The sequence below is a fragment of the Patella vulgata genome, chromosome 2 (genome assembly GCF_932274485.2).
Source record: "Patella vulgata chromosome 2, xgPatVulg1.2, whole genome shotgun sequence".
In the NCBI taxonomy this organism is placed as follows: Eukaryota; Metazoa; Mollusca; class Gastropoda; family Patellidae; genus Patella; species Patella vulgata.
Window position 1 is genome coordinate 67,713,089 of NC_065880.2, and position 27,061 is coordinate 67,740,149.

The 27,061-nt window shown below is 33.4% G+C and overlaps 1 protein-coding gene across 8 annotated transcripts in view; it reads left to right on the forward strand.

Moving 5' to 3' along the window:
- Nucleotides 1-11,706: 11,706 nt before the first annotated feature.
- Nucleotides 11,707-27,061, forward strand: part of LOC126809612 (sodium/hydrogen exchanger 9B2) — a 33,815-nt gene continuing 18,460 nt past the window's right edge. Inside the window, exons 1-6 of one of the 8 annotated variants that reach the window (XM_050534272.2) lie at nucleotides 11,707-11,861; nucleotides 12,818-12,921; nucleotides 14,600-14,634; nucleotides 24,917-25,420; nucleotides 25,885-25,972; nucleotides 26,727-26,909. In XM_050534272.2, the coding sequence (XP_050390229.1) occupies nucleotides 24,970-25,420; nucleotides 25,885-25,972; nucleotides 26,727-26,909 (722 nt within the window). In that variant the 5' untranslated portion in view covers nucleotides 11,707-11,861; nucleotides 12,818-12,921; nucleotides 14,600-14,634; nucleotides 24,917-24,969. Of the gene's footprint in view, nucleotides 11,862-12,817; nucleotides 12,922-14,501; nucleotides 14,635-17,616; nucleotides 17,744-17,936; nucleotides 18,073-18,556; nucleotides 18,666-19,078; nucleotides 19,224-23,293; nucleotides 23,360-23,448; nucleotides 23,474-24,916; nucleotides 25,421-25,884; nucleotides 25,973-26,726; nucleotides 26,910-27,061 lie in introns of those variants that run through there. The other 7 variants (XM_056098566.1, XM_050534267.2, XM_050534274.2 and 4 more) reach the window with 7 other exon arrangements.

Sequence of the window (27,061 nt, forward strand, 5' to 3'; positions counted from 1 at the left end):
AATATGGAGCCGAGTTACTGGTCAAGTTCACTTATTCGTGTGATTCCATTAATTATTTACGTCATTACCTTAAAATCAATGAAAATTATGTTTTACGAAGTTATGCGAGATAGTTCTTACAATTTGCTGTATATAGCAGAGCTACAGACCAAATTCATGTTTAATGAAATAACAGAAAATACCCAAATCTAATTATGTCTATGGGTGTGGCTTTCTTAATGCAAAAATACACTAAAAGAATATAACATGAAAGACTGATAGAGAGAAGAAGCTTGAGATTTCAAAATAGACAGCTCCCCTTATTCCAGTCGCACATTCATGCAAGTTAACCATGATTTCCAACACTGATGGTGATAATATATATACATAATTATAGCCATCCTATCCAATATGTTGTGGCTTAATCATCTCAATTTATTACAGTGTGTTACCTACGTGTAGGCCCATAGCATATGCAAGTTTAAGAATTAGATAACCCTGCGCGATTGTCCACCATTCTAGCTAAGAACAAAACGGTCATCCTTGACCCTGAATCACTGATTTCCCATCAGAAGACTGGAAAGGCCATTATTCATTTTGGAAACTATCGGAGCATTCCATAGAAAGGAAATCCCGCTAGAGCTAGTATCCATCACGCATGGATATCGAGGAAGCAGATCATCTTGTGATTGAAAGAATCTGACACAGCATAGTTGAAAGACTGATCAATCCAATATGGGAATTAAACCTTGTTATAGATTTCAGCAAGATGACAAGATCAACACGAAGTCATCGATCAATCACCCCAGAAGAGATGAAGGGAGGTGAAAGTACTTCAAGTACCTTATGCGAATGTTGAGTAATGCACCACCAGACATGTACTTGTAGATTGTGAAATATACTGGCAAGAGGAAGAGAGGGATAGCGATTAACATGCCTCTCAACATGCCTTAGTTTCAGATCTTGAACTGATCCACGCTGGTATGACAGAACCAATCAGACTACGTTGGTCATTATCACAGAATATATAACTTCCCTCGACTGATTGAACCCTGGACTTCCACCGTGGCTCGGAAATGATTCACATAGATTTTAATTAAACATACATTATGCAAGAGCTAAATCTGTCTATTGCAGGTCTTTCTTTAGGCCTGAAATGTTATCTAAATTATTAATTAGACATTAATTAACCAATCCAGACCATAATCAACCCTAGATGGCATCGCTAGCTAGCGATCTTTAGTGAATTGTGAGCCAATTTACTGCATAACTTTCCTTCGCGATTTAACGATTAATGGATAATCTGACTATGCTGTTAATCGTACTGATGATCAAGGCTAGCCGGAAATTTCAACTGCTTAGTTCTCATAATCTTTTAGTGGCATTTAGCGATCGGGCAACGCATTAACAGAACACAGTTTTTATGGGGTACAATCACTAGTTTGTTCTAAAAGCAGGACGATTCGACAAGTATCCTCTCATCGTTATCAAGCACAAATGACAATTTAGTAAACTTGTGGACAATATAATATATGAAATCAATAAGAAACCATCTGCTGGGATAAGAATAACAGTACCTGTAATAGAAATAATCTAGGTGTAAAGGTTATTTAACAATAACAACAAACATAACATAGTTCTCGGTTCACAATCTGTTTCACAGAGATCTTTTAATATCTCTATTACCGATGACTGTTTCGACACATGACGTCACATCACGCGGTGTCAATCATTGGCCCAATAGCGCGTGCATTGTTTACATAAGACGTTACTGATTCGGGCTAAATGGTGAATTTTACTTATTTTAATACCCATTTACACTAAATAGGAAATGATTTTTACCTACAAACAATTCAAACGTCTTTATTTATTTTTCTAATAAATGAAAAAAAATGTTTTAGAATTTAATTTGACGGAAGAAAAAGGTTAATATTTGGGACTCATTAAGTCGCATCGATGTCATCCTCATCAATGATTGTAGCGGCCTAGCGAAAATTCACTTCTGATCAGTGTGCTCGGTTCATAGTGGATCAATTTGAATGAAATTTTCAGCAAATTGCCTTTACATTATCTAGTTTTTAACTATTATAGTGAGAACTGCCAACTATTGAATCTCCCATAATGTATCTTTAATTAATAATGACCCAATTATGGATCTTTATGGTTCATACCCTACTGGTATTCAAGAGGATGTATTTGCCCTCACAACTATGTTATAACTTAATATTTCAAAGTCGTGTTAAACTGGTTAACGTTTTAAAAAAAAAATTAACCAAAAAGAACTATATATGTAACGGTTTGACAAACAAAATGCAAAGAAACTAACAAAGCAAGATACGTTAACTGCTCAATACGAATTGAATACAGATCTATAATTTTGTACACAGGATTGGGGGGAATTTAAAAATCATCATTTTAAATCATAAATTCCTAATGAATATAAGATGAATTTCAGTCAAATAACACCAATGAATACAGCGGTAACATGGGCGTTGATTTACCAGCGTCAAACTTTAAGTTGACGTTTGCGGAACGCAGAATATCGATAAGATTCGTGGCGTCACTCCAAATTTGAAAAAAAAACTAATAAAAACCAGTAACCCCTACCTAGGGGTGTCCAAACCTCAGCCTGCTCAGCTATGGCCGTGTGCTTTATCCTGTATCATCAGATGGCGGGGTGGAATTGGCATTCAAAGCACGAAATAATGATAGAGACGTGTGATATCAATGCTTTGCACCAATGCAATTTAATCACAATGTGATCCTATTAATTCATGATACAATTAACGTCAAACGGGGTGTTGGATTTTTCTCTTTAAAAAGCTTATAGTATATTTATGCCTACGTAATATAGAGACGATGATGGCATCATACATTGTCAACTGTCAAATTTCCTTAACAGGAGCCTGGCAAACCCCCTCCTGCAGAAATTCCTGGATCCGCTCCTGATAGGCGTGCCCGATCAGCTTCAAAAGGAGGAGAGGGCTTAAATGCGCGGGAAAAAATCCCATCGGCAACAAGGCATCAGCATGCGCCTAAGGCGCACAGCACGGCATCGGACAGGGTCGGCTTAATAGCATTATACTATAGTCCACCGGACAGTGCAGTACTGGGGTGCCCACCTACACAACATGAATAACAATATAAATGTTCGACAAATTTAAACACGTATTTATTGCATTGGTACATCCAACAGAATCAGCCCTTAAACATTAAAAAAAACAACCCGTTGTTCATGCGGATCTAGAAGCAGGCGCGAATATTATACGTCGCTATAAAAAGAATTTAAATGAAACGAAATGGGGTTAAACGTACTGTTCTGTTCCGGACTGGGCTAATGAAGACGGACATGCGCCATACAGTGTGCTATGAATGAATTTTGCCCGGACAGCGGCACTACGGCCTACTCTTATATCGAATTCCAACTGTCAAGGGATCTTTTACGTGCACTGTATGGCGTATGCCCGTCTTCATTAGCCCAGTTCGGAGCAGAACAGTAGGACGTTAAACCCCATTTCATTTTTTGTCCCCCGCCTTTCGAAGAAAGCAGGGGACTATTAAAATGAGTTCGTCCGTCTGTCTGTCTGTCTGTCTGTCTGTCCGTCACACTTTTTGGGACACAATAACTCTCTTCCTAATTGAGCTAGAATGTTCAAACTTGGTGTATGTGTTTATTAGGTCAATGCCTTGATGGAGTTCGAAGATGAGCATTTTCCGCTTAGGGTAAGCAGAGATAAGCAATTTGATTGGTTGATGCTTTGGGACACGATAACTTTTAATTGAGCTAGAATGTTCAAACTTGGTGTATGTGTTTATTAGGTCAATGCCTTGATGGAGTTCGAAGATGAGCATTTTCCGCTTAGGGTAAGCAGAGATAAGCAATTTGATTGGTTGATACTTTGGGGCACGATAACTCTCTTCCTAATTGAGCTAGAATGTTCAAACTTGGTGTATGTGTTGATTAGGTCAATGCCTTGATGGAGTTCGAAGATGAGCATTTTCCGCTTAGGGTAAGCAGAGATAAGCAATTTGATTGGTTGATGCTTTGGGACACGATAACTTTAGTTCTAATTAAGTGAGATTGATGAAACTTGGTGTATAGTTTCATTACAGTAATACCTTGACTAAGTTTGATAATGAGCATTTTCTGCTCAGGGTAAGCAGAGCGATACGCAATTTGATTGGTCGAGACTTTGGAAAACAATAACTCTCCTACTTTGATTGTCCCCCGCCTTTCGAAGAAAGCAGGGAACTATTAAAATGGGTTCGTCCGTCTGTCTGTTTGTCTGTCTGTCCGTTCCGCTTATGGTAAGCAGAGATAAACAATTTGATTGGTTGATCTTCGAATTGAGTAAATGTTCATGCTTATTGTCCCCCGCCTTTCGAAGAAAGCAGGGAACTATTAAAATGGGTTCGTCCGTCTGTCTGTTTGTCTGTCCGTTCCGCTTAGGGTAAGCAGAGATAAACAATTTGATTGGTTGATGCTTTGGGACACTATAACTTTAGTTCTAATTAAGTGAGAGTGATGAAACTTGGTGTATAGTTTCATTACAGTAATACCTTGACTAAGATCGATAATGAGCATTTTCTGCTCAGATTAAGCAGAGCGATAAGCAATTTGATTTGCTGAGACTTTGGAACACAATAACTCTCCTTCGAATTGAGTTAAAATGTTCAAAATTGGTGTGTATGCTTATTGTCCCCCGCCTTTCGAAGAAAGCAGGGGACTATTAAAATGGGTTCGTCCGTCGTCTGTTTGTCTGTCTGTCCGTCACACTCCTTCGAATTGAGTTAAAATGTTCAAAATTGGTGTGTATGCTTATTGTCCCCCGCCTTTCGAAGAAAGCAGGGGACTATTAAAATGGGTTCGTCCGTCTGTCTGTTTGTCTGTCTGTCCGTCACACTTTTTGGGACACAATAACTCTCCTCCCAATTGAGGTAGAAGGTTCAAACTTGGTGTAGGCCTTTATTAGGTCAATGCCTAGATGGAGTTCGAAGATGAACCTTTTCTGCGCAGGCTAAGCCGACATAAGTCATTTGATTGGTTGATGCTTTGGGACACGATAACTTTAGTTCTAATTAAGTGAGAGTGATCAAACTTGGTTTATAGTTTCATTACATGAATACCTCGATAATGAGCATTTTCTGCATAGGCCGAGATAAGCTATTTGATTGGTTGATGCTTTGGGGCACGATAACTTTAGTTTTAATTATTAGATGAACCTTTTCTGCGCAGGCTAAGCCGACATAAGTCATTTGATTGGTTGATGCTTTGGGACACGATAACTTTAGTTCTAATTAAGTGAGAGTGATCAAACTTGGTTTATAGTTTCATTACATGAATACCTCGATAATGAGCATTTTCTGCAGGCCGAGATAAGCTATTTGATTGGTTGATGCTTTGGGGCACGATAACTTTAGTTCTAATTAAGTGAGAGTGATCAAACTTGGTTTATAGTTTCATTACATGAATACCTTGACTAAGTTCTGCCTTGACTAAGTTTTGCATAAGGCTAAGCCAAATAAGCCACCAGGTAGTGCATTTTAGCAGTTGCTTTTTATCCATGGTATAAGTTATGAATAAATAATGACAATGTTGGTTTTTTTTTAAACTCTTTATTTTTCACTGTTCAAATTTTTTATAACAATAATCACATTAGTTATTATTTTGAGGGAGAATGGAAGAAGAAAAGATCATAAAATACAAAAACTATGTCTATTTATATGTGAGCAGTGAGCAAAGAATTGTGTTAAATGGTGATGGGACTTAAGATTTACATTTTTATGGTAATGATGCCCATATGATATGATGATCTGTATATGGTAGTGGGAATGAGCCAGTATTTATATCAGGAATAGATGATATGATAAAATCCAATGTACCACCATGGAAATGAGTTGGAGATGTAATCAATTGTTGTAAATTGTGTTTCAAAAGAATATTGTCAAGTTGTGTTGGATCCATATTAAAATCACCAAGTAGTAGAATATTGTGAGAGTTTTGTTTAATACCACTAAAACTTTTCCTTTTTATAAGCTCGTTTATATAGTTTATGCTTTAGTTCTTGAAGAAGCTTTCCAATGTATTACCCCTGTAATTCCTCCTCTTTTATCTGTACAATATTTTCGAAAAAAATGAAACGAAATCCACTTATGTATACATTTAGGTTACATTATAGCCTACATGTCCCGACTCAACTTGCCACATTACATGTCATAATATTATAACCAGGTATTGATAAAAGCATCAATTGAGCAATTCCAATACAATCCAATACAATGAATATAGGCAAGGTAAATAAACAAATAAATCGAGGACTGAAAGCCAGAACTGCATATCTCCAAAATTGACGTTTTGAGAAAATGAAGATTTAAAGTTTGACTTAATTTTAAAAATTGGGTAATTGTTGGATTTAGATGATTTTTGGTAATTACGTGTGTATTAATAGTTGACAACAAATGCTGAATGATCAATAGGATTATTGCAGTAGTTTTCAATTTATTTCGTAATAATGGATATAGACACTTCTGGTTGATATGAATTCCCCCAATATGGGAAGTCAACATTGGAGATAAATGTTGCATAATGCTCATACCAAGTTATGAATAGACTGTACAGAAGTCAGAAATTCAGTATGCAAGCCCTGTGCTATAAGGGGAATTTTGCCTAGACAGCATTGGCGGATTTAGGGGCTGCTATAGGTGCCCAGGCCCCCTAAACTTGGACAACACAGCATAAAAACACTGGTTTTTTTTTCAAAATTTGTTTAAAATAATTATTCGCCCCCCCCCCCTCTCACCTATTTCAAATTCCTAGATTCGCTACCGCCGCCACTGAAATGAATAAATGAATGAACTACTTTAAAACATTGAAAAATGCATTTAATTCAAACAAGTAATTCAAATACATTTTAACAAATTGAACATTAACTCACAGAATTATTATTATTATTATCGTTAAAACGATATTTATACAGCGCTCGTCTTGCACTGCAGAGCAATGCTCAGAGGCGCTTTACAAAAACATAAATTGAATCAATATAAAATTCAAATGTACATAAAAGTTTAAATGATAAAATTACATACATATAGAGAATGACAAAATCATATGATAAAATGCAAGATATATAGAATCTTTTTAACTAAAAGCCTATGTATAAAAATGTGTTTTTAGTGATTGTTTGAATATTGTAATAGATTTTGCTGACCTTATGAAAAAAGGGAGCTTATTCCAGAGTCTCGGTGACTGGAAAGAGAAGGGTCGTTCTCCGAAAGAAGAAAGATTTACAGAGATGGGTATAATGAGAAAGGGGTCACTAGATGATCTCAAACATCTAGTTGGCGTATATACAGTGATTAAATCTTTTATATAAGAGGGTGAAGTGCCATTAAAACATTTATAAACCAATAAAAGTATTTTTAAATTAATGTGGTACTTAATGGGTAACCAGTGTAAAAAAGCTAAAATTGGAGTTATGTGGTCATGTTCTTTCGAAAGAGTTATCAATCTGGCAGCACAATTTTGAACTTTTTGAAGTTTATCTAGGTGTTTTATAGGAAGACCAGCAAGGAGAGAATTAAAATTATCAAGCCTAGAAGTTATAAAGGCACGAACAAGTGATTTAGTTGCATCTAGTGAAATGTATTTTCTAGTTTTACATATATTGTAAATGTGGAAATAGCAGCTTTTACATACATTATTAATTTGACTAATCATGTTCATGTTTTTGTCAAAGATAACACCAATATTTCTTGCAGAATTAACAGGTAAAATAAAAGACTTAGCAATAGATATGGATCTACAATCAGCTATTTTGCTTAAATTATTATTTGATCCTATAAGAATATATTCAGTTTTGTCACTATTTAACTTTAAAAAAAATATCTATTATCTTGTGTGTTGTCTTGGGTGTTGTCTTGTCCATCATCTTGTGTGTTGTCTTGTTGTCCACCATCTTGGGTGTTGTCTTGTTGTCCATCATCTTGTGTGTTGTCTTGTTGTCCACTATCGCGTGTGTTGTCTTGTTTTGCACCATCTTGGGTGTTGTCTTGTTGTCCATCTTGTGTGTTGTCTTGTTCATTATCGTGTGTGTTGTCTTGTTGTCCACCATCTTGTGTGTTGTCTTGTCGTCCATCATCTTGTGTGTTGTCTTATTGTCCATTATCGTGTGTGTTGTCCATTATCGTGTGTGTTGTCCATTATCGTGTGTGTTATCTACCACCTGGTGTGTTGTCTTGGTCTTCATGTAAAACATCTCGTGCCTTGTTATGTGCAGAAGATTTCTTTGTGGTAAAGAACTAATCATCAGAAGTGTCATCACCCTCGGAATCAGAAGTTTTATAATCTGGGTCATTATCAGCATCATCAAACTCGCTTTCCATATCCTCTAATAGTTCCAGCGCCTCCGTAGCATCTAGACATCGTCCTAAAACAAAAACAATAAAATATTTCAACTTCCTTATTATTAATTGCGAAATATCAATATTGTAACATTTAATATCAATTTAAAGTGATCATATTTTTGTCCTTGGTCGTAGGCCTACTTCAGCAAGAAATGGATATATCCATCAAGGACTAAACTAAATTTTAATGAAGTACTTTTGGAATATTACATTATTATTGTAGATAAAGTTACACTAGTTAAATTAAGTGTCTCTTACCTTGTCTACCAGCCATTTTAACAGATCACAAAAGTGAAAACATCAATTTTATATCCTTTTCTGGTACATTAACAAGGCAGTTTAGGCAGTGATTCAAGGGAAATAACTCTCAACATATAAGTGTTTTATTAGCAAGAACTGGACAAGTGGGATATATACATATCTTGCACTAATGTAGCAAAACAAAATGACAGCAAGAACTCTCTATCTGGAGATACGTTTTTTTGCTTGGAAAAAAAATTAGTGGTTCTGTATTTAACAATATATGACTTCTCTGTTGCGTCATTATTTATAAAGATAGGACTTAGATAATTTTTGCAGAGAAACTACACGAAATTTCGAACTGTTTGGTGTATTTAACTCATTTTTGGCAATTTTGGAGATAGACACTTCTGGCTTTCAGCCCTCGAAATGGAAAAAACAAATTGAAAAAGAAACTATTATAAATTAATTAAATATGTAGTATGCAATAATGAATTGACATTTAATGACAGAAAGAAAACAGTGAACATTGCACAACTTGCAGCAAGATGGAAAATAGACCCGTTGATACAACCAAACTCTAGATCTGTAGGCATAGAGCATGTTTTCCCCTTAATATGCTATAATTATTCCATCAAAAACATTGTATGCTTAGACTATAAGTAAAGATATACTGTTTGATTGTTCAATACTTTGTAAAAGATAATTTGTGATAAATTTATATGTGTCCTCTAATTATTTTCCTATTTCGGCGGGGGACATCAGCCTCACTGTTGGCTTGTTTTTTCAATCCATGTTCATTTTCTACAGTTAAACTACCATGTTTAGATAAACATGATATGAATTAGCTTCAGAATTTGACATTAACTTATTCTCAGGCATTTGTTTCAATAAAACTAAATCAACCTCTTTAACATTACTTTCACAAGCTTTTCTATTACAGTCAGGATATATCTCCCCATTCCCTTTTCATATGAAAACATATGAAAACGTTCACATGCCCAAACTATACCCATTGCTTCTTTCTCAGTTTGTGAATATTTCTTTTGGACTTCGGTGAGTGATCTACTTTCATAACAAATTATCCTATGTTCACCTTGCTGTTCTTGAATCAAAATTCCGCCTAAACCAACAGGACTTAGCACCAGTAATGACAAAAGTTCTATCATGCCTATTAAAATAACCTAAAGTACATGCACATGCCAAAGATTTCTTTAAATTACAACACGAATCTTCCTGTAGTGTTCATATTCATAAACAAAAGGTTCATTTTTCTTAGTTAATTTTCTCAAAGGTTCTGCAATAGTTAATAAGTTCTTAATGTAACAAGCACTATTATAATTAACAAGACCTAAGAATGAACGCACCTCTGAAGCACTCTGAGGCCGACTCGCTTCAGTCACAGCTTCAGTTTTAGATTTTGTAGGAACTATACCTCGCGCTGATAATAAATGTCCCATAAATTCTAATTGTGGCATATTAAATTTACATTTCCCTTTATTCAAAGTAAGTCCCAGTTCTTCAATTCTTTGTAGGAGTTTTTCAAGTCACTCGTTGTCCGCCAATTCTATCTCAAGGATTGCATCGGAATGGCGTACCATTATTGCAAATACTTGTACGGGCAACTTGCTAATCGTAAATTATTTATACTAGTGAAATATTGGACTCGCGTGACGTATTTCACTGTAAAAGCACGTGCGGAGTGTCTGTATTTGAAGTCGTTTAATGCTCTCGAACTTAAGACATTGCGTAATATATATTGTATTTTACGTCCGCTTCCACGGCCCTCTTGTTGTTACAATATATTACTTAATGTCTCGCCCTCCTCGACTACGAATCTAATCAACCACGTTTTATTAATTCCATACACGAAACTCTAATTAACAACAATTGAAATACCGATCATGTGATTAATAAGTAACCTTAAATGGGGGTGGTACTTTTTACCGCCGACCACCGCCGACTACCGCCGACCAATACTTTTACCGCCGACCGTCGTGAAATTACCGCCGACCAAATACTTTTTACCGCCGACCGTAATATAATTACCGCCGACCAAATACTTGTTACCGCCGACCAAATGCTTAACGATTCCTTGTTACCGAAGACTATATAAAATTAATTAAATTATTAGTGACAAATAAATAGATTTGGTTAAATACACAGAGTTTGATAAAACTATAGATTTTATTATATATAAATATGGTCGACAACCCTAACCCTAACCCCCGCACTAATAGAAGATAGGCCTAAAATGTTATTTATTTATAACCAGTAGCTGAAACAATCTTGATATTTTTTTTATTTGCCTTTCAATATCTAAATTGTAGTTTGTCCTTCCATATTCTTTAAAATATATATGAATGTTTTTCGACAGTTGTACGTGATTACACCTCAAATAAAAAATAACATTCTTGTATTCTTTTTTACAAAAAAAACAACCGTAATATAGTCGGCGGTAACAAGTATTTTGGTCGGCGGTAATTATATTACGGTCGAAAGTCATTACAATGCGGTCGGCGGTAAAAAGTATTTGGTCGGCGGTAATTACACGACGGTCGGCGGTAAAAAGCATTTGGTCGGCGGTAGTCGGTGGTGGTCGGCGACGGTCGGCGGTAAAAAGCATTTGGTCGGCGGTAGTCGGTGGTGGTCGGCGGTAAAAAGTACCACCGCTTAAATGGAATACATACATATTCATCAGGCACTACAAGTACAAGGAGGATTATTTTATATTGAATACGTCTGTTTATGGGCAGCCAGTGAAGGGATTTCACACCACATCAGCTGTTTTCTTTGAAAGTTACACTGATGTGCTTATTGTATTGGGACACTATTTTTTTCTGTAACAAAACTCTAATTTTTAACCGAAATGAATCATAAAGATTTTCAAGACATTTGATAAAAATCAATGCGATAAAAGCTGTAAACTTAATGGTGGATTTAGATAAGTCTTGCCACCTTGGAAAGACATCAGTTGTTTCCTTTGAAAGTTACACTATCTTGTTATGAGTTACTCGGGTCATTCCTGATAGTTGCTCTCTAGAAGTGGAAACACATTTAAGCAGGAATTTTAATAACAAAGATCATGAAGATTTTGTTGGGTCAATTCTGTCAAAATGACACTTATGACAACTTGGCTACATCTTAATTCTCTGTTACCCGTCACACTATCGTCCGACTCCGAACGACCTAGAAGTAGAAGCAGTCAGAACTTCGGACATCCTCGATGGCACGGTCATGTAAGATCATAAAATGTTGACGTTTCCGTTTCACGGATCGAAGCACTGATGATAGTGATCTATGAATATGATAGGCCAAAATTTTGAGAAGTTCTCGTATTTAAAGGAGCTAGGTTAAATCGCTAATATACTCTTCAAAAAAAGTAGGGGATATTGAAATGCAAATACCTGTGCTGGTTCTGATATGATAATGATAAATAGTCATGGACACTTGACATGCTTTGACTTTGAGAGTATCATATGTTCACAGATGAAGAACTTATCGCCCCAACAGAACCACTGAGCTGCATGTGTGACACGCAATAGCGCCATACACGTGGAAGGGGTTCATTGTCAAATTTGACACTCCAAGGAAGTGTTAATGAAAACTACCGCGTGCTGATTTATCCTATCCATGTTTGCTTTTCTATCGGTTCATGCATAAGATTTACTGTTTAGCGTATCTCTGCTTTAGTGTGTTACGTTTAATTTGATCGGGAGACGTATTCGTCGACGTCAGCGTCAACCGACAACACTGCAAAAATTGGCCGTGGCACTGCAAGAGGAGTGGATCAGATTGTCCTAAATCGTGATAGGACGGTTAATTAGTAGCATGCAACGACGAATTGCTGAATACCTCTAATAAAAACAGCAGTGCATTTCTGCAGTTTTGTATTGTTTCTGAATATCCCCTACTTTTGTTCAAGAGTATATATGGGATTTAGATATTTCAGAGAGATTTGCAAAGCTGTCGCTGAGAAAAAGATTAGAACTAGAAGTTCTAACTTCTAATTTTTTAAAACCTCAAATATAGTCAGTGCTTTATATTCGATGAGACAATAGTTGTTTCAATAAAATATTATTAGAAATTAATTACATTCATTTTCCTTTTGAGGGTTATTTAGGCCAATAATGCCACTTTCTGTTACCTAAAGTAGGTAGCTAATTAAGCTTTTATATTGTTTTAATTTAAGCAGCAATCTCAAGAGTGAAAGAAGATAAATACCAGACACTGGTGTAGTACAAGTTAACCCAACAACATGTTTAATAATTTGTCTTGATTACTGTTTATTGTGAACAGGTTTGTAGTAATTCTTATGAATATATGATTCTTATTCATAAAGCCTGGACATAAGACACCAACCACAGACTTTGTCCAGTACAAATTATCACACTATTAGTAAGTGCAGGGGGACTGCACCACACAAAATTTACACAAAAACAAATACACGGACAGGACATCATACTAAGGAAAACACAAACATACAGACAATTCATAAAAAGTGAATGGATCCGGGGGGCTAGCCGTAAGCATCCACTGCGCTGTACAGTCCCGGGTCTGTAGTGACACAGACTTCACTCAAATTTGAAAACAATTAGGAATACAACCCAAAGAACCCATTGTGTAATGCCAGCATGAGTCATGATCTGCTATATGCTACACGAAATATGAATGTAAGCATATGTAGTAAAATTCAACTATACAAGTAACCACATCGGTGAAATGTATAAAAAAGTAGTCTAAACTCTTAAATTCAATAAAGAAACTCTTCAGTATTTAATACATATAGGGTACATGTTCCATCGTCACAAAAAACAAAAACAAAACTGAATACAAAGAAGCAAGTAGGAAATGTAGACTGTCTCGAGGGACAGCCGCCTGCTGACTGAGAATGACGTCATATCTTAGAAGGTGATAAAAAATCACAATAATAAGGGCGATAATCCAGATGAAATAACGTTAAAACCATAAGTTCTAGCGACTAATCGGAATTATTAAGTTATGTCATTGTACAATATAATAATATATTAATATAATACCCCACACAAGAAATGCAAAACAGGTATGTTGAAGCAAACCTGGACATAGTACAGCACTTTACAAAGTCTGTGACTGGTGCCTTATATCCAGGCCTGTAATACTTTGTGTGATAAGTATGATCTTTATGATTAATTACATTCAAGTATGATCATTAGAATTATTTACACTCAAATATGATCTTTATAATTAATTACATTCAAATATAATGTACGGTACGGTACATTTAAAGGGGCATTAGGTAAGATTAGATAAAGGGCTGACAGTTCTTGCTATAATAGTTAAAAAATAGATAATGGAACAGAATATGCTGAAATTTTAAGTCAAATTGCTTCACTCTGAAGCGAGATATAAGCGATTAAATTTTAGACTAGCCTTGAACGTCATACTAACTTTGGTGCGATGATAAACTATGTCTCGATTATCCATTTTTACGTTAAATTATTATCACAAAATGTATTCAAATCCACTAAATATCGCAGGCTAGCGATGGCATCGAGAGTTGAGTATGTTCTGGATAAATTAATTAATGTCTAATTAATAATGTAGATAACATTTCAGGCCTAAAGAAAGACCTGCAATAGGCAGATTTAGCTCTTGCATAATGCATGTTTAAGTATCGTATATTGAGGAATATTTGGAAAATGGAGTGCACCAAGAAAAAGCTGGGGTCCATGATAGAAAGCTTCCAATACTCTACAGTTGCCCATCCCAGAAAATACCTGAACAATATAATACTAATATAGGATAATGTGGTTTTATCTTTCATTGTTGTTATTATTACGTAATAAAGAACAATATTGCACAACACTTTGTAATTTTAATTTTTACGGAAAATGAATCATTTATATTATGATAAAAGTCATTAAATAAGATTTTCTAATGGAACGTCATTAAATACGAGGAGTTAACAAGAAACAGATTGTATTATGTCTTTCAGTCAATTATTTAAAGTTAAAGGAAGATTGAATACGTGTAAGTAAAAGTGTTAGATTTATTAATATTGATTATCATGATTATCATGAATGGGCAATTCCACGGTAATGGGCGTACATTTTGAACTCGTCATATTTTGAATACTTCCAATATTATCTAACCATGAATAATTAACTGTTTGGTTTTCATATAGAATTAAAGACATATGTTATAAGTATTAACTGATATATGATTTAATTTGTTCATGAACGCCTGAAATAAATATTGGCTCCTCAAAGTATAGGTAACGAACGTACAGAAATGAACACTATGATTTGCCTGCATGAACATAGTTGCAAAACTAGGTGAATTGTCCTGTGGAATTCAAAAGTTTTAATCCCTGTAAGAAAGGACACTAATACTAGAAGTGTACTGTATGATCACTTCTCACATTTGTATTCTTGTAACCCAGTAAATTAGAAATTATTGTGGTAAAAAACGTACATATTTTCTGTTAACGGACGTACAAGTGAAAATTGCTAACCCATTACATGAGATATGTAAATTTTTAAGTAATAGGACTGATAGATAATAATAATAATTAACTCATTTGAATTAATGGAGCAGTTACTTTCCTGAAAACATTACTCCTTGCATAAAATATTGTGACCTAAAAATTTTGGTAACGGACGTACATTTTTACCCTAAAATTTTGGTAACGGACGTGCATACATCTATGAAACCCCAAATGATTCAGAGAATTTGGGCAAATGTTTGGTCATAATAACAAGAATTGGTGATATTAGCTTTAAATATGAGTTTTTGAACAGTTCCATAGATAAATATGAATGAGAGAGATAAAATGTAAATATTTGGTAACATGAAATACTGTGAAAATTAACGGACGTACATCTATGAAAACCCAAGTTATTCAGAGAATTTTTGCAAATCTTTTCTTTTTATGGTCATTATAATAAGAATGGGTTATTTTAGCTTTAGTTTTAAACAATTCCATACATAAATATGAATGAGAGAGAAAAAAATGTAAATATTTGTTAACGGACATACATTCTCATAGCGATATTTTTCAATGTTGGTTACTTTCACAAAAAATATATTATTTTCATATTTTAATGTATAAATATCATGTTTATATACATTGTCAGATAACTAATGCCAAATCATTCAGATGCAGAATTATCAAACAAACACAAAGTAAGAAAATACAATAAAATTATAATTTCGACATTTACAATGTGAACCTTGACACAAGAACAAATAACAAAAAAAATCGGAAAAGTTTCCGCCCAAATTTAAGTTTGCCTTCAAAATATAGATTATTTCTCACCATAAAAGTAAAACACTATTTTTGTCCACTTATCAACAAATTAAATTTTTCACCTAATTGTATACTTTGGCGTGGAATTGCCCGAATGATTCCCTTTGGAATATTTCAAATTATTAAATGTTCTTTATATGCCTTGATGATTTCGAACTGAATGGCTCGTGAGTAATACGCCTTGATGATTTCTAGCTGAATGGCTCATGAGTAGGACGTTGCCTCGCTAACCTGGTCGTTCTATGTTCGATTCCTCTGTTGGCCAGGGGGGTTGGATGGCCGAATGGTTAGCACGTGCACGCTGTATCATAAGGTCTGTCATTGAGTCAACTGGCGTGGTTTCAAATCCTCGGTTGTACATGACAACTTCGTGAGTTTTCTCCGGGTCCTCCGGTTGTGTCGAGTGGACGTTAAATCCCATTTCTCTCTCTCTCTCTCCCGTCTGTTGGACAAGAAAGTTCATCAGCATTTTCCGGCGTGGTTTCCCCTTGTAAGTGGTGTAGGACGGAGGGCATGGCAAGGGACAGTGTATAGTCATTCTGATGGGATGAAAAACCAAGGTCCTGTGTACACATTGGCGTGCACGTAAAAGAACTCTTAACAGTTGGAATTCAAAATAAGAGCAAAATTTCCCTCATAGCACACTGCATGGCGTATGCCCGTCTTCATTAGCCCAGTAGGAGCAAAATGGTAGGACGTTAAACCCCATTTCATTTCATTTCATTTTCTAGCTGAAATTGGATAAAATAATATGATACAAACATTACATAGAATTACCTAACAATGTCAGACATCCGGACTCTGGTGTTATCAGACACAATTCCTCTGGTGCCTTTTATTGATAGTTTTTATTCATATCCAAATTTAGAATGTCAGGTATAACTTGAATTGTGCATTGTCATATTTTAAATAGAAATAAAAGCACGATTTTTAGGTTTTAAGATTACATTGAGCTGTAAAACATGAAATTAATGTGCTTAATAAATAAATGTGATAATTGCAAATCGCCAGACAAATGTATTAATTATCTGTTCACCTATATAGAGTTTTAAATAAGAGTTTTTAAGGGGTATGTGCTCTCGTCTATATTTACCTGAGTTAGTACATGTATTCCTGAATTTTATAATGCCCCCAAATAGGGTTAATATTTAGGCATATAAAGTCTTTATAAGACCATTATTTTGGTATTTAAAAAAGGGAGGGCATGGGCCTACACACCCCTCTAAATCTGCCAAATGGGTACAAATTTCATGTAATTCTCAACCATCATATTTTATGCTGTCGTAGGTTTTTCCATATATGTCTATATCACATTTTGCTTCTATTGTACAATGTGTTTCATCATTGTGAGATAGCATTCTCTAAGGAAACTTGTAAAAGTACCTTAATAGATTTATTGATAAGACATGTATCTTTAAAAGTAAAATTTCAGCGCACACCAGGTTTTATTTGACAGAATATAAAGACAGTTTTCTTTACATTGTATCATGAATTAAAAGGCTAACTTTATAAAGGTGTCTGTGATGATATTAAAAACCCAAGTGTATAATTTACTATTATCTTTACTATGACTGCTACCCAATAATCAAGATTTAAAGAAAACAATTGGCATTGACAGATTAAAGGTGAACAAACAAGGTATAAAGCAGGGAAACAATAATTACCTGTCTTTTTACAAGTTTACAGGTTGAGTTTTATTACACACATAGTATTAGATTACACAAATCACTTTCTTTGTGTTTGAAGTTTTGACCAAGGGCCAGGTTTCACTTGTTGCTTATCTCAACTTTGTTAAGTGTAACTATGTGTAGCAAGACTAGAGATTGAAAGGTAAGCCACATTCTGCACATTTTAACCATTTTCAAAAAGGCCTCAACTTGCTTATCATTGCTGGTAACATTTCAAAACAATGTCTTAAACAAGTTGCACTTACTGAAGTCAGTGTGTTTTACTATATTCACATTTGAAAGGGTTCAAATAGTAAACCTCAAACCAGTATTAAGCAGAATTTACCTGGGTGACTCTCATCTGAATTTAACCTCGACCAGAGATCAAACAAAACCACATTCATTTAGTATGGGCCAGCATCAGACTTTGCCATTTAGGAATCTGTTTTCAGTGTGAATGGTTTATTTTTTGAAAACATATTTTAATGTAGGGTGAGTTATTAAGATCTATCTATTAGGAAGTAAGAGACATCTTTATTTGTATCAAAAATTGATATTTGGTCTCAATGAAGTATTGTCAATTATAGTCTTTAGATAATATCAAATATTCTTTAATTTGGAAGCAATTCTGCTGAAGGACTTTTTCAGAATTTTTAAAAAAAAAAAATTTTTTTATAGTGCAATGGTTAAGATGTTTACATGACAATCTATTACATGTCTGACTTTATTTAATACTTAGCCTTATTTACAGGCTTTGATCTTTGTCTAAAACAATCCTTATTTCTTGCTTACACATGTTCACTAACAAGATTTAAATAAAGCCCTTACATATATCATTGATAAAATGTGTTAAAAATTATAATTAGGGATTATGACATTAGATATAATTAGATTAGCACATCTTAACACTAAAAACTGGTGAAAGTTTTAAACTTGAAGGATAGTTGTTTGATTTAAAGTCATAAGTATTTTAATTTTAGTGGTATATGATATTAGAATTGATGAATGACAACATCTTCTAGTTGTTTGTATATAATAACAAGGGATATATTATCATTAACTTCATAATTAAACAATGCTAAGTGGTGAGTCAAACTACGTCATTTATAAACTATGTGAAGGAAAATCAAACAATTTAATGGCTTGTTGATCAATTGAATATTTCGAAAATCCAAACTAGATAGAGACTCTTTACACTTGTTGAACTAAACATATATTTTTATAACACATCATATTATATTTTTTCCAGGGCGTTGTGTCTTTTTTTTTTCAAAAAGATTTGAATAACAATTATGTACACACTATAAGGGGTAGCTAAAAATACAGAATTACATGCAGTTTAGGTATATATCATAATAGAATGAGCTCTTGAAGGTGTTTAAATGATATTCAGTATTATGTGACCTGAACAAAATAAAACAAATTTAGAAGAAGGTCTTCTGTTTTAATATAGCTCTTATAGGAAGTAATGAAGTATAATAAAGTTTGTAGAAAACGGAAAGCAATATTTAGACATGTTCAGTGAATTGAAATGTGTTGTGTATAGTATCAAGGTTAAAGTGGTGAAAGTATTTTTTTTTTTAATTATGCTATCATGAACATCGTGGTTTAGTGAAAATAATGATTTATTATATCGAAATCAGGTAAAATTTTATTATACCAAAATATCTAGATTTAGTATATACATGGAGGGTGTAAAAAAAAAGAAGCTTTGATTAGAATTTTAAATTCTCATCTTCCTTAGTAGGCCTTCCGTCTACCTTTTTACCGTTTCCAAATGGTATATGTCTAAACCAATTTAAAAAAATATTTATCATTCTAACTTAACAAATCTGCAATGGACATTTTTTGAAAAATAATTAAACATTGAATTATGTGATACCATTTGGTTATAACAATTAGCTATTAGTTTTGAAATTGTAGATTGCTTCATCTTATTAAAAGATAACCAATTGATATTTATTGTTGTTAATGTTTTATTTAAAAAATACCAAATACATATCATTTTATGATGACAGACATTTTGTTGAAGTGATTTAGAAATATACCATTTAGAGACCAAAATAAGGGGATGAATCTTGACAATTTATCAGATAGCTTCAACTTTCTTTAATTTACCTCTATCATCCATTTAGGGAGCCACGGTGGCTCAGTGAGCAAGACATTGACTCACTAACCTGGAGGTCCTGTGTTTGATCCCTACGATGGCCTAGAAAGTTCATCAAGATTTTCCGGCATAGTTTCTCCCTGACAGTGGCGAAGGACAGAGGGCCTGGCCAGGGACAATGTATAGTCATTCAGATGGGATGATAAAATGAGGACCTGTGTACACATTCATTGGCATGCACATATAAGAGTAGGCCGTAGTGCCGCTATCGAGGCAAAATTTCCCACATAGCACACTGTATGCCGTATGCCCTTCATTAGCCCAGTCAGGGCAGAACAGTAGGATGTTAAACCACATTTCATTTCGTTTTCATCTATTTAGTTATTTAGCCTACTGTTTGGCTATTACAAAAGTCTGATTTTGACCAAACATTCCCATGAAATGACTTCTTCAATCATGTTTATGTAAAATTTTGTTTCCCATTTTGAAAATCCAGTTTATGCCACTGGTTAGGTTGTATCTACAATAACTGTTAAGGAGAACAAATTATTATGACATTTTAGGGAAAGTATAAATACATCAATAAATAAATACGTAGGAATATGATAATACATATATAATTTAATAATAAAAATAAAATAAAACCGAGTAAGAACAATCCAAACCATTACACAAAATTCAAAATCCTAAAAAACTAAAAAAAAAAAAACAGTATTGACAAAATACTGTAATCAGCAAATGGACTGTTCACCATGTACAAAATACATGATGAACAGTCACAGTAACAGGTGTCTGGAAGAGTAAGCTTACACTGCCTGATATCATATGGAAAATGTAGCATTGTAAAATTTTAATTACATGTAAATATGTATAAATAAATAAACAAATAAATAAATAAAACTAATCATTTGATATAATATTTATTTAATTAATATAATCTTTGCCAAAAACATGATATTTTATGAAGTAAAACCTTTAATTTTGTAAATTGAATATTTTCATGTACCATAGTTACAATGGTTTAAAAAATATTCATGTTGAAGTGAGGAAGTAATTCAGTGTTATCATACAGCAGAATTAAATTGGTAGTAAATGAAGGGTATTATATGGATAGAATGTGTAGTGTGAGTAAGAGTAGAAATTATTCAATAGTTTCAAGGTCGGGGTGACACTCCAATGAAGGATTACAGTAAATATGCATGAGGAACTTGGCTATCTTAAAGGAGCTAAATCGCTAATACTTGGGACCTAGAAATTGACCCAAATGGGTCGCAACGCATATAATAATGTAATCTGATTTTATATAAACTGATTTACATTCAATTGTTTCCATTTTGACTCTAATTTCAAATCAGTTATGTCCAGCGAAATAAGGCATGTGTTTCAACCCTATAGCAATTTCTAGCGTCTGGTTATTCCAGTCTATTCAGCAGGCTCTCCAGTTGAATATGTCTAGCCTCGTTCTTTCTGGTCACTTGTTGCAAATGACGCTAAAACGCACTATGGTACACGATTCGTGTACCAATGGTAAAATATTTATTTTGTCTTAAATATTGGATATCAGAAGCCTGCTTTTTCCTGGTAAGATCACAACATCAATGTTGATTTGAATTGACAAATAATTCGCATTTTCAACGTGTAAGACTTTGGATGATATTGAGTTAGAGACTTAGCTACTTTAAGTCACTTTTATTGTTACATAGTTTGTTGTGGATACTTTCTAGTTGTTTTTGGATAGCAATAAGAAAATAGTTTGTTAATGTTTGAATAAGCATGAGTTCAGTTTGGTTTTATATTCAAAGGATTTAATTTTATAAATGAAATTTTGATATAAAGTAGTTTTGATATAAAGTTGCTTTTCCAAAAATATGCCTCCTGCTACAATGCCATATCAATAAGTTGCATTGTTTTTTGATGTAACATTCTACAAACAATTCAAAGAAATCTGTGGTTCGATCCCAGTGTTCTTTTTAGAAAGTTATTTGGGACATCTGTCAATGGCCTGTCAAGAAACAGTGTCTAGTCGTTCCGATTGTACAAAAGACCAATGTTGTAAAGCAATTAATAGCTATCATAAATCAACAAAAGAATCAAAAAACATTTTGAACAAAAGGTACATCACATATAGATCATAATATACTTTATTTGGTTAAATATTTAAAAAACAAAATTAAAATCCATTATCAGATGGTATGGGATTTGTTGATAAAAAATCTGTCTGCCTATTGAAACATGAGCGAACTGTACACCCTCTATTGATTATCTGTTTTGCATACCTATGTATGAATATCAGAAGGCATATTGCCAAGATAATATATATAAACTGATTTCAATATATCCATTATAAGTTGATACCAAACCTATATGTGTATTTATTGTTATACTGTTAATATGTCATGAAATTATTGTGAGGTGAAGGGATTGACATAATTAAATTAATGTCTATCCATATTCTACCCATGTATAAAATGTAGGTGTGTAGTTTTAAACATACAAGCTAAATCTGCCTATTGCATGTCTTTCTTTAGGCCTGAAATGTTATATAAACTGCTAAATAGACATTTATCAACTCTTGATGCCATCTTATGTGTTCAATTTTCACTGGATTTGAATTCAATAATCTGCTACTCAGTGCTCATTGATGATTAAATGCAAAATTGGATAATTGAGACAATGTTTTTTTTATCGTACCGACTTAGTAATGATGATCAAGGCTAGGCCTAATATTCAATCGCTAATATCTCGGTTCTGAGTCGAGCAATTTGACTGACGTTTTCAGCATATTCCCTTTACATTGTCTAGTTTTTTATACGCCCACATTGAAATGTGGTCGTATATTGTCGTCGCCACCGTCGGTCAGTCTGGCCGTCGGTCCGGCGCCCACATTTGCTTGTGAATGCTCTAGAGGCTAAAGTTAACATCCAATTGACTTTAAAAATTTATACACAGTGTTTAAGGTCATGAGACAAAGAAGCCTATTGATTTTCAGTGATTTCCGATAGCATGGGGCAGGACTAAAAGCCAAACAAATTCTAATGATTCTCTGATAATTACTTAATGAGTTGTTACTCTTAATCAGATTTTAGTGTATTATAAATGTTTCATTACCGACAATAGAAAAAAATATGTGACAACACTTGTTGACAGCTCGGACAACTTAGCTGCCGTGGGCATATGTTTCCTTGCCTGTCAACCTATCTTTTAACTATCGGTGGGTGAGAATTGCCAGCTCTTTTTCTAATCTTCCATAATGCCCCTTTAACATATTTATATAGTATGATGTGCAGAAATATTTGGTCAAAATAGGATGTAGAATAAATGTGTAATTGCTTATTGGTAGTCATGATGTATATAGACATGCTTTTATAAGCCTATTATTGTAGTTGATATGCAAATATTTATTTATCTATAGAATACATCAACTAAGACTCAGTGTTATTCATGGTTTGTATAGAGACTTGTAAAAAAATGTGTTTTGTTCACTTCTCTTTATTATATTAAATAATTTCAATCAGAAGTCAATAGGGTTTCTCAAGTCTACTAACAACTTTTAGTGTATATCATAAATGTCTGTACAGCTTTAAACTTAAGAAATATTGTTTACAGTTATTTTGTTGAGAGAATTGCATCTTTCCTATAATTATTGATGACAAGAACTTCCTGTTTGTCACGGTAACTATGACATTATTGATTACAGTAACATCCTGTTTCTCAAATTAACAATTTCATAATACAACAAATTTATACATTTATTATTGCTTTTAATTGATTTTGATATGTTCACAGGTAATAACAATTACTCTATATTATTCATCCATATGTATAGCATGCCTGGTTCCCAACTAGTCTAATTATTGACTTTACCTATATATATATAGACCTACTGCATACACATGCCCTTCAAATAGTGTGTATCAGTGGGGGTTTATTTACACATTATTAAAAGATACTCCCCAAAGATAAATTCTCTTACTCAATGGTTGGTTTTGAAAACTATTATTGTATCTATTACATTTTGTGACAGAATAAAAGATTTCAGTTATGGCTTAGATTTTAATGATAGTGGATTTTAATTTTTTACAAACAAATTTCATGGTATGGTAAATTAAATTTGTTGACTAATTCTGTAACAGTACATAGCTAGATGATTGACAGTTGTCATTGCAGGATTAAATGAATTGGTTCATGTATTTATATAAATGTTGGTAATCTAAGAAATGGTGCTTCATATTGTGATGTAACTTAGTTTTTTGTGGTCGTCTGAAACTTCTAGAATAATTTCTTGCCTCAGTAATAATGGTAACATCTGAAAACAAATAATATTAATACATATTTATAATATTAAAAAATGATTAGTAAAATGAAACCAATGTAACGACAAACATATATTTTGTTTTTAAAAAACTCCTTCAGTAAACAAATTATTAACTAGCTGAGAAAATCTGAATCAAGATGGTTGTACACTTATATATATGTATTATTTTGTTTAATAGCTTCTCATCCAAATTCAAGGGGGAGTTCCAGATTTCATATGAGTAGTTATCGATAAACTTGAAAATTAAAATGTGAAAAAATACCCCAAATAAATGAAAATTTCATCTCAGAATATTGGGCCATCCGTTTATAAAAGATTGCCAGATATGTTTAACAGGGTTATGTAATTCGTTCATATAACTTCTTTATCAAATGTATGAACAACACAATCATTGACCATTATATCTTCAGCAAGGATATATGTATGGTTATCCATTCTGTTGAAGTGTGACATTTCGGCATTTAGATGTACCCCCAACTGCATATGGAAACTAAAAGTTTGTTCTACTTTGAAAAAGTAATAGAGAGCTTCAAATAGTTGCATAGGATTAAGATAAATGTTTCAATCCTTTAGAGGCATTACTGTACTTGCTTAAAAAACATTGAGAAAATAGTAATTGCTCTTACATAAGTATAGTTTATAAATGTTTTACATATAATTAAATAGTTTTATTTTCTAAAAACATCTGGAAGGACTTCTTTAAGTAATGATATGATAGCACAAAACTAAAGATTAATTTTTAGTAATTCTATTTAAATACTATTCATTGTTATTTACAATGGTCATTCTCGATGATAACTGGTCGATAACTCCATGACTTAATTATGTAATGATAGAGATATATGGCTACATGACGACATGTATTAAAAAAAATTATTTACAAATACATAATTTTAACATTTTTGCCATTACAGCAGCCAGATATTTCATACACGTTAACCGTCAGAGGAGAAAGAGAAGAAAGAAAATGACAACCACAGAAAAAGGTGGAGGTGTTTTGGATGGTGGCAAGACAAATGGAGCCATCGATATTGATGAGACTCAATATCACGAAATCTATGAAAATGAAATTGAATATGAAATCAAAGAATCTCTGGAACCAGAAGTAAAAAAATGTGCCAAATGTAGATCTTGTTGTTTCCAATGTTGTAGGCCTATCATGGCCGATGAAAATCCGTTGCCAGAAAAAGCGTCCTGTATAAGTAGATTAGCTTTTGCGTTAATGTGTCCACCTCATGGTCGTTTAGGAGCAGTGATGGTATGTGTTTTATTATTTGGTTTGTGGTATGGTGTCATGTATTTTTTAACTAAAGAAGATATGTTACCCGGAGGAAATATATTCTCGTTAGTTGTATTGTTCATGGCTTGTTGGAGTGGTGGATATATTTTTAATTTAATACGTCTCCCAGCTTTGTTAGGTATGTTTTGTTTATTTCTTTGATTTTAGTCAATCTATCGAATTGTGCATTGCCTGTCTATAATGTTTGTAATGATGTCTTTGACATAAAAATTTATTAGACCTCAGACAATGCTGATCTGCACCATTGATATCATATAAACAATTTTACTGTACCGACACACTTTCATCCAACCAAGATTATTATTGATGCTATATGCAAATGATGTCATACAGCATAAAGGGTATTGGAAAATAGTAACATACAAATAATGTTGGAATCTAAAAATAACTGATATATATGTGTCTAAGTAGAATTGAAAGTTTGGTCTTTGCTATTTTTGTTAAATACCCACATAACATGATAATTCCAAGAGTTTGTGTAATTGTGCTTGGAAAACCATGGCGGATGCAAACATCTCTTTTTGACATAATTGAATTAGTTGTAAATTAAAGATAAGAGAATTTTATGTTTTTATATTTAAGGTATGTTGATTGTTGGTTGTTTATTAGGAAATGTTCCACATATAAATGTTGCAGATGACATCCAAATGACTTGGTCTATAGGTGCCAGGTAATTGTTACTGCTGTAAAAACATTACAACACACACATTTTTTTTATTATCCTCAACAGTCCCCTATGGAATAGGAAAGTGTGTTATTGATTCAATAACTGATTTCGGATTGCATATAACTATTAGTTTGACAGCTCATGATAAAAACTACAACATATGCCTAAATATGCTTATTGAAATTTCATAAAAAATACAACTTGTGCTGTCATAAATCCAAATGTTTCGAAATACCCATTTTGAACACACAAGAATAAAAAATTTTTAACACACATTCTGGTTACAATCATTTACCTGATGGGTTCAGAGACTACAATAAAACAACTTTTATGAAATTGTGCCTATCTAAGTATCTTTAATATTTTTCAAAGTATTCAATATGGTTGTATATTGCCATCACCCCTATCTTGTAAATACTCAAGTGCCATCTAGAGCTGTTATCATTCCATTTGCCTGAAATGATATGCATTGTACAGATTAATGAGACAAAGAAACAGTTTCTGATAATAGTTTCTAGAGTTAATGCCCTTGATCACTTTGCAGAATTTTGCTCTAGGAACTATAGTTATCATCTAATCTGTTTGAAATTTGTTTGCATTATTCAGATTACTCCTTCTAGATTTATTACTCTTGTGTGTTTTATCCTACCTAATTTAAATTTAAATTTGGATATATAGTTCAGATAAGCAAGTTCTATAGAATTACTTTCAGTATTATAAATGGTATTGTTTAAATATTTTTTGGGGTACTTTGTAGGCAAATAGCATTGGCTGTGATATTGATACGGGCAGGTCTTGGTCTAGATCCTAAAGCATTAAAGAGGTTATCATTTGTAGTAATACGTCTAGCGTTTTCACCATGTTTAATGGAAACTATTACAGATGGAATAGTATCACACTTCCTACTGGGATTACCCTGGGAGTTTGGTTTTATGTTAGGGTAAGATATCATTTCTTTTATTATTTTATTCTTATGAACGTGTTTAGTGTTAAATCTAAAAAAATGTGCTAACAACACATGCCTTATCTAAAACCGTTTGAGTATTAAAGGTGAAGTCAGAGATTTCACTGGTTATCAGTTGATACACATGG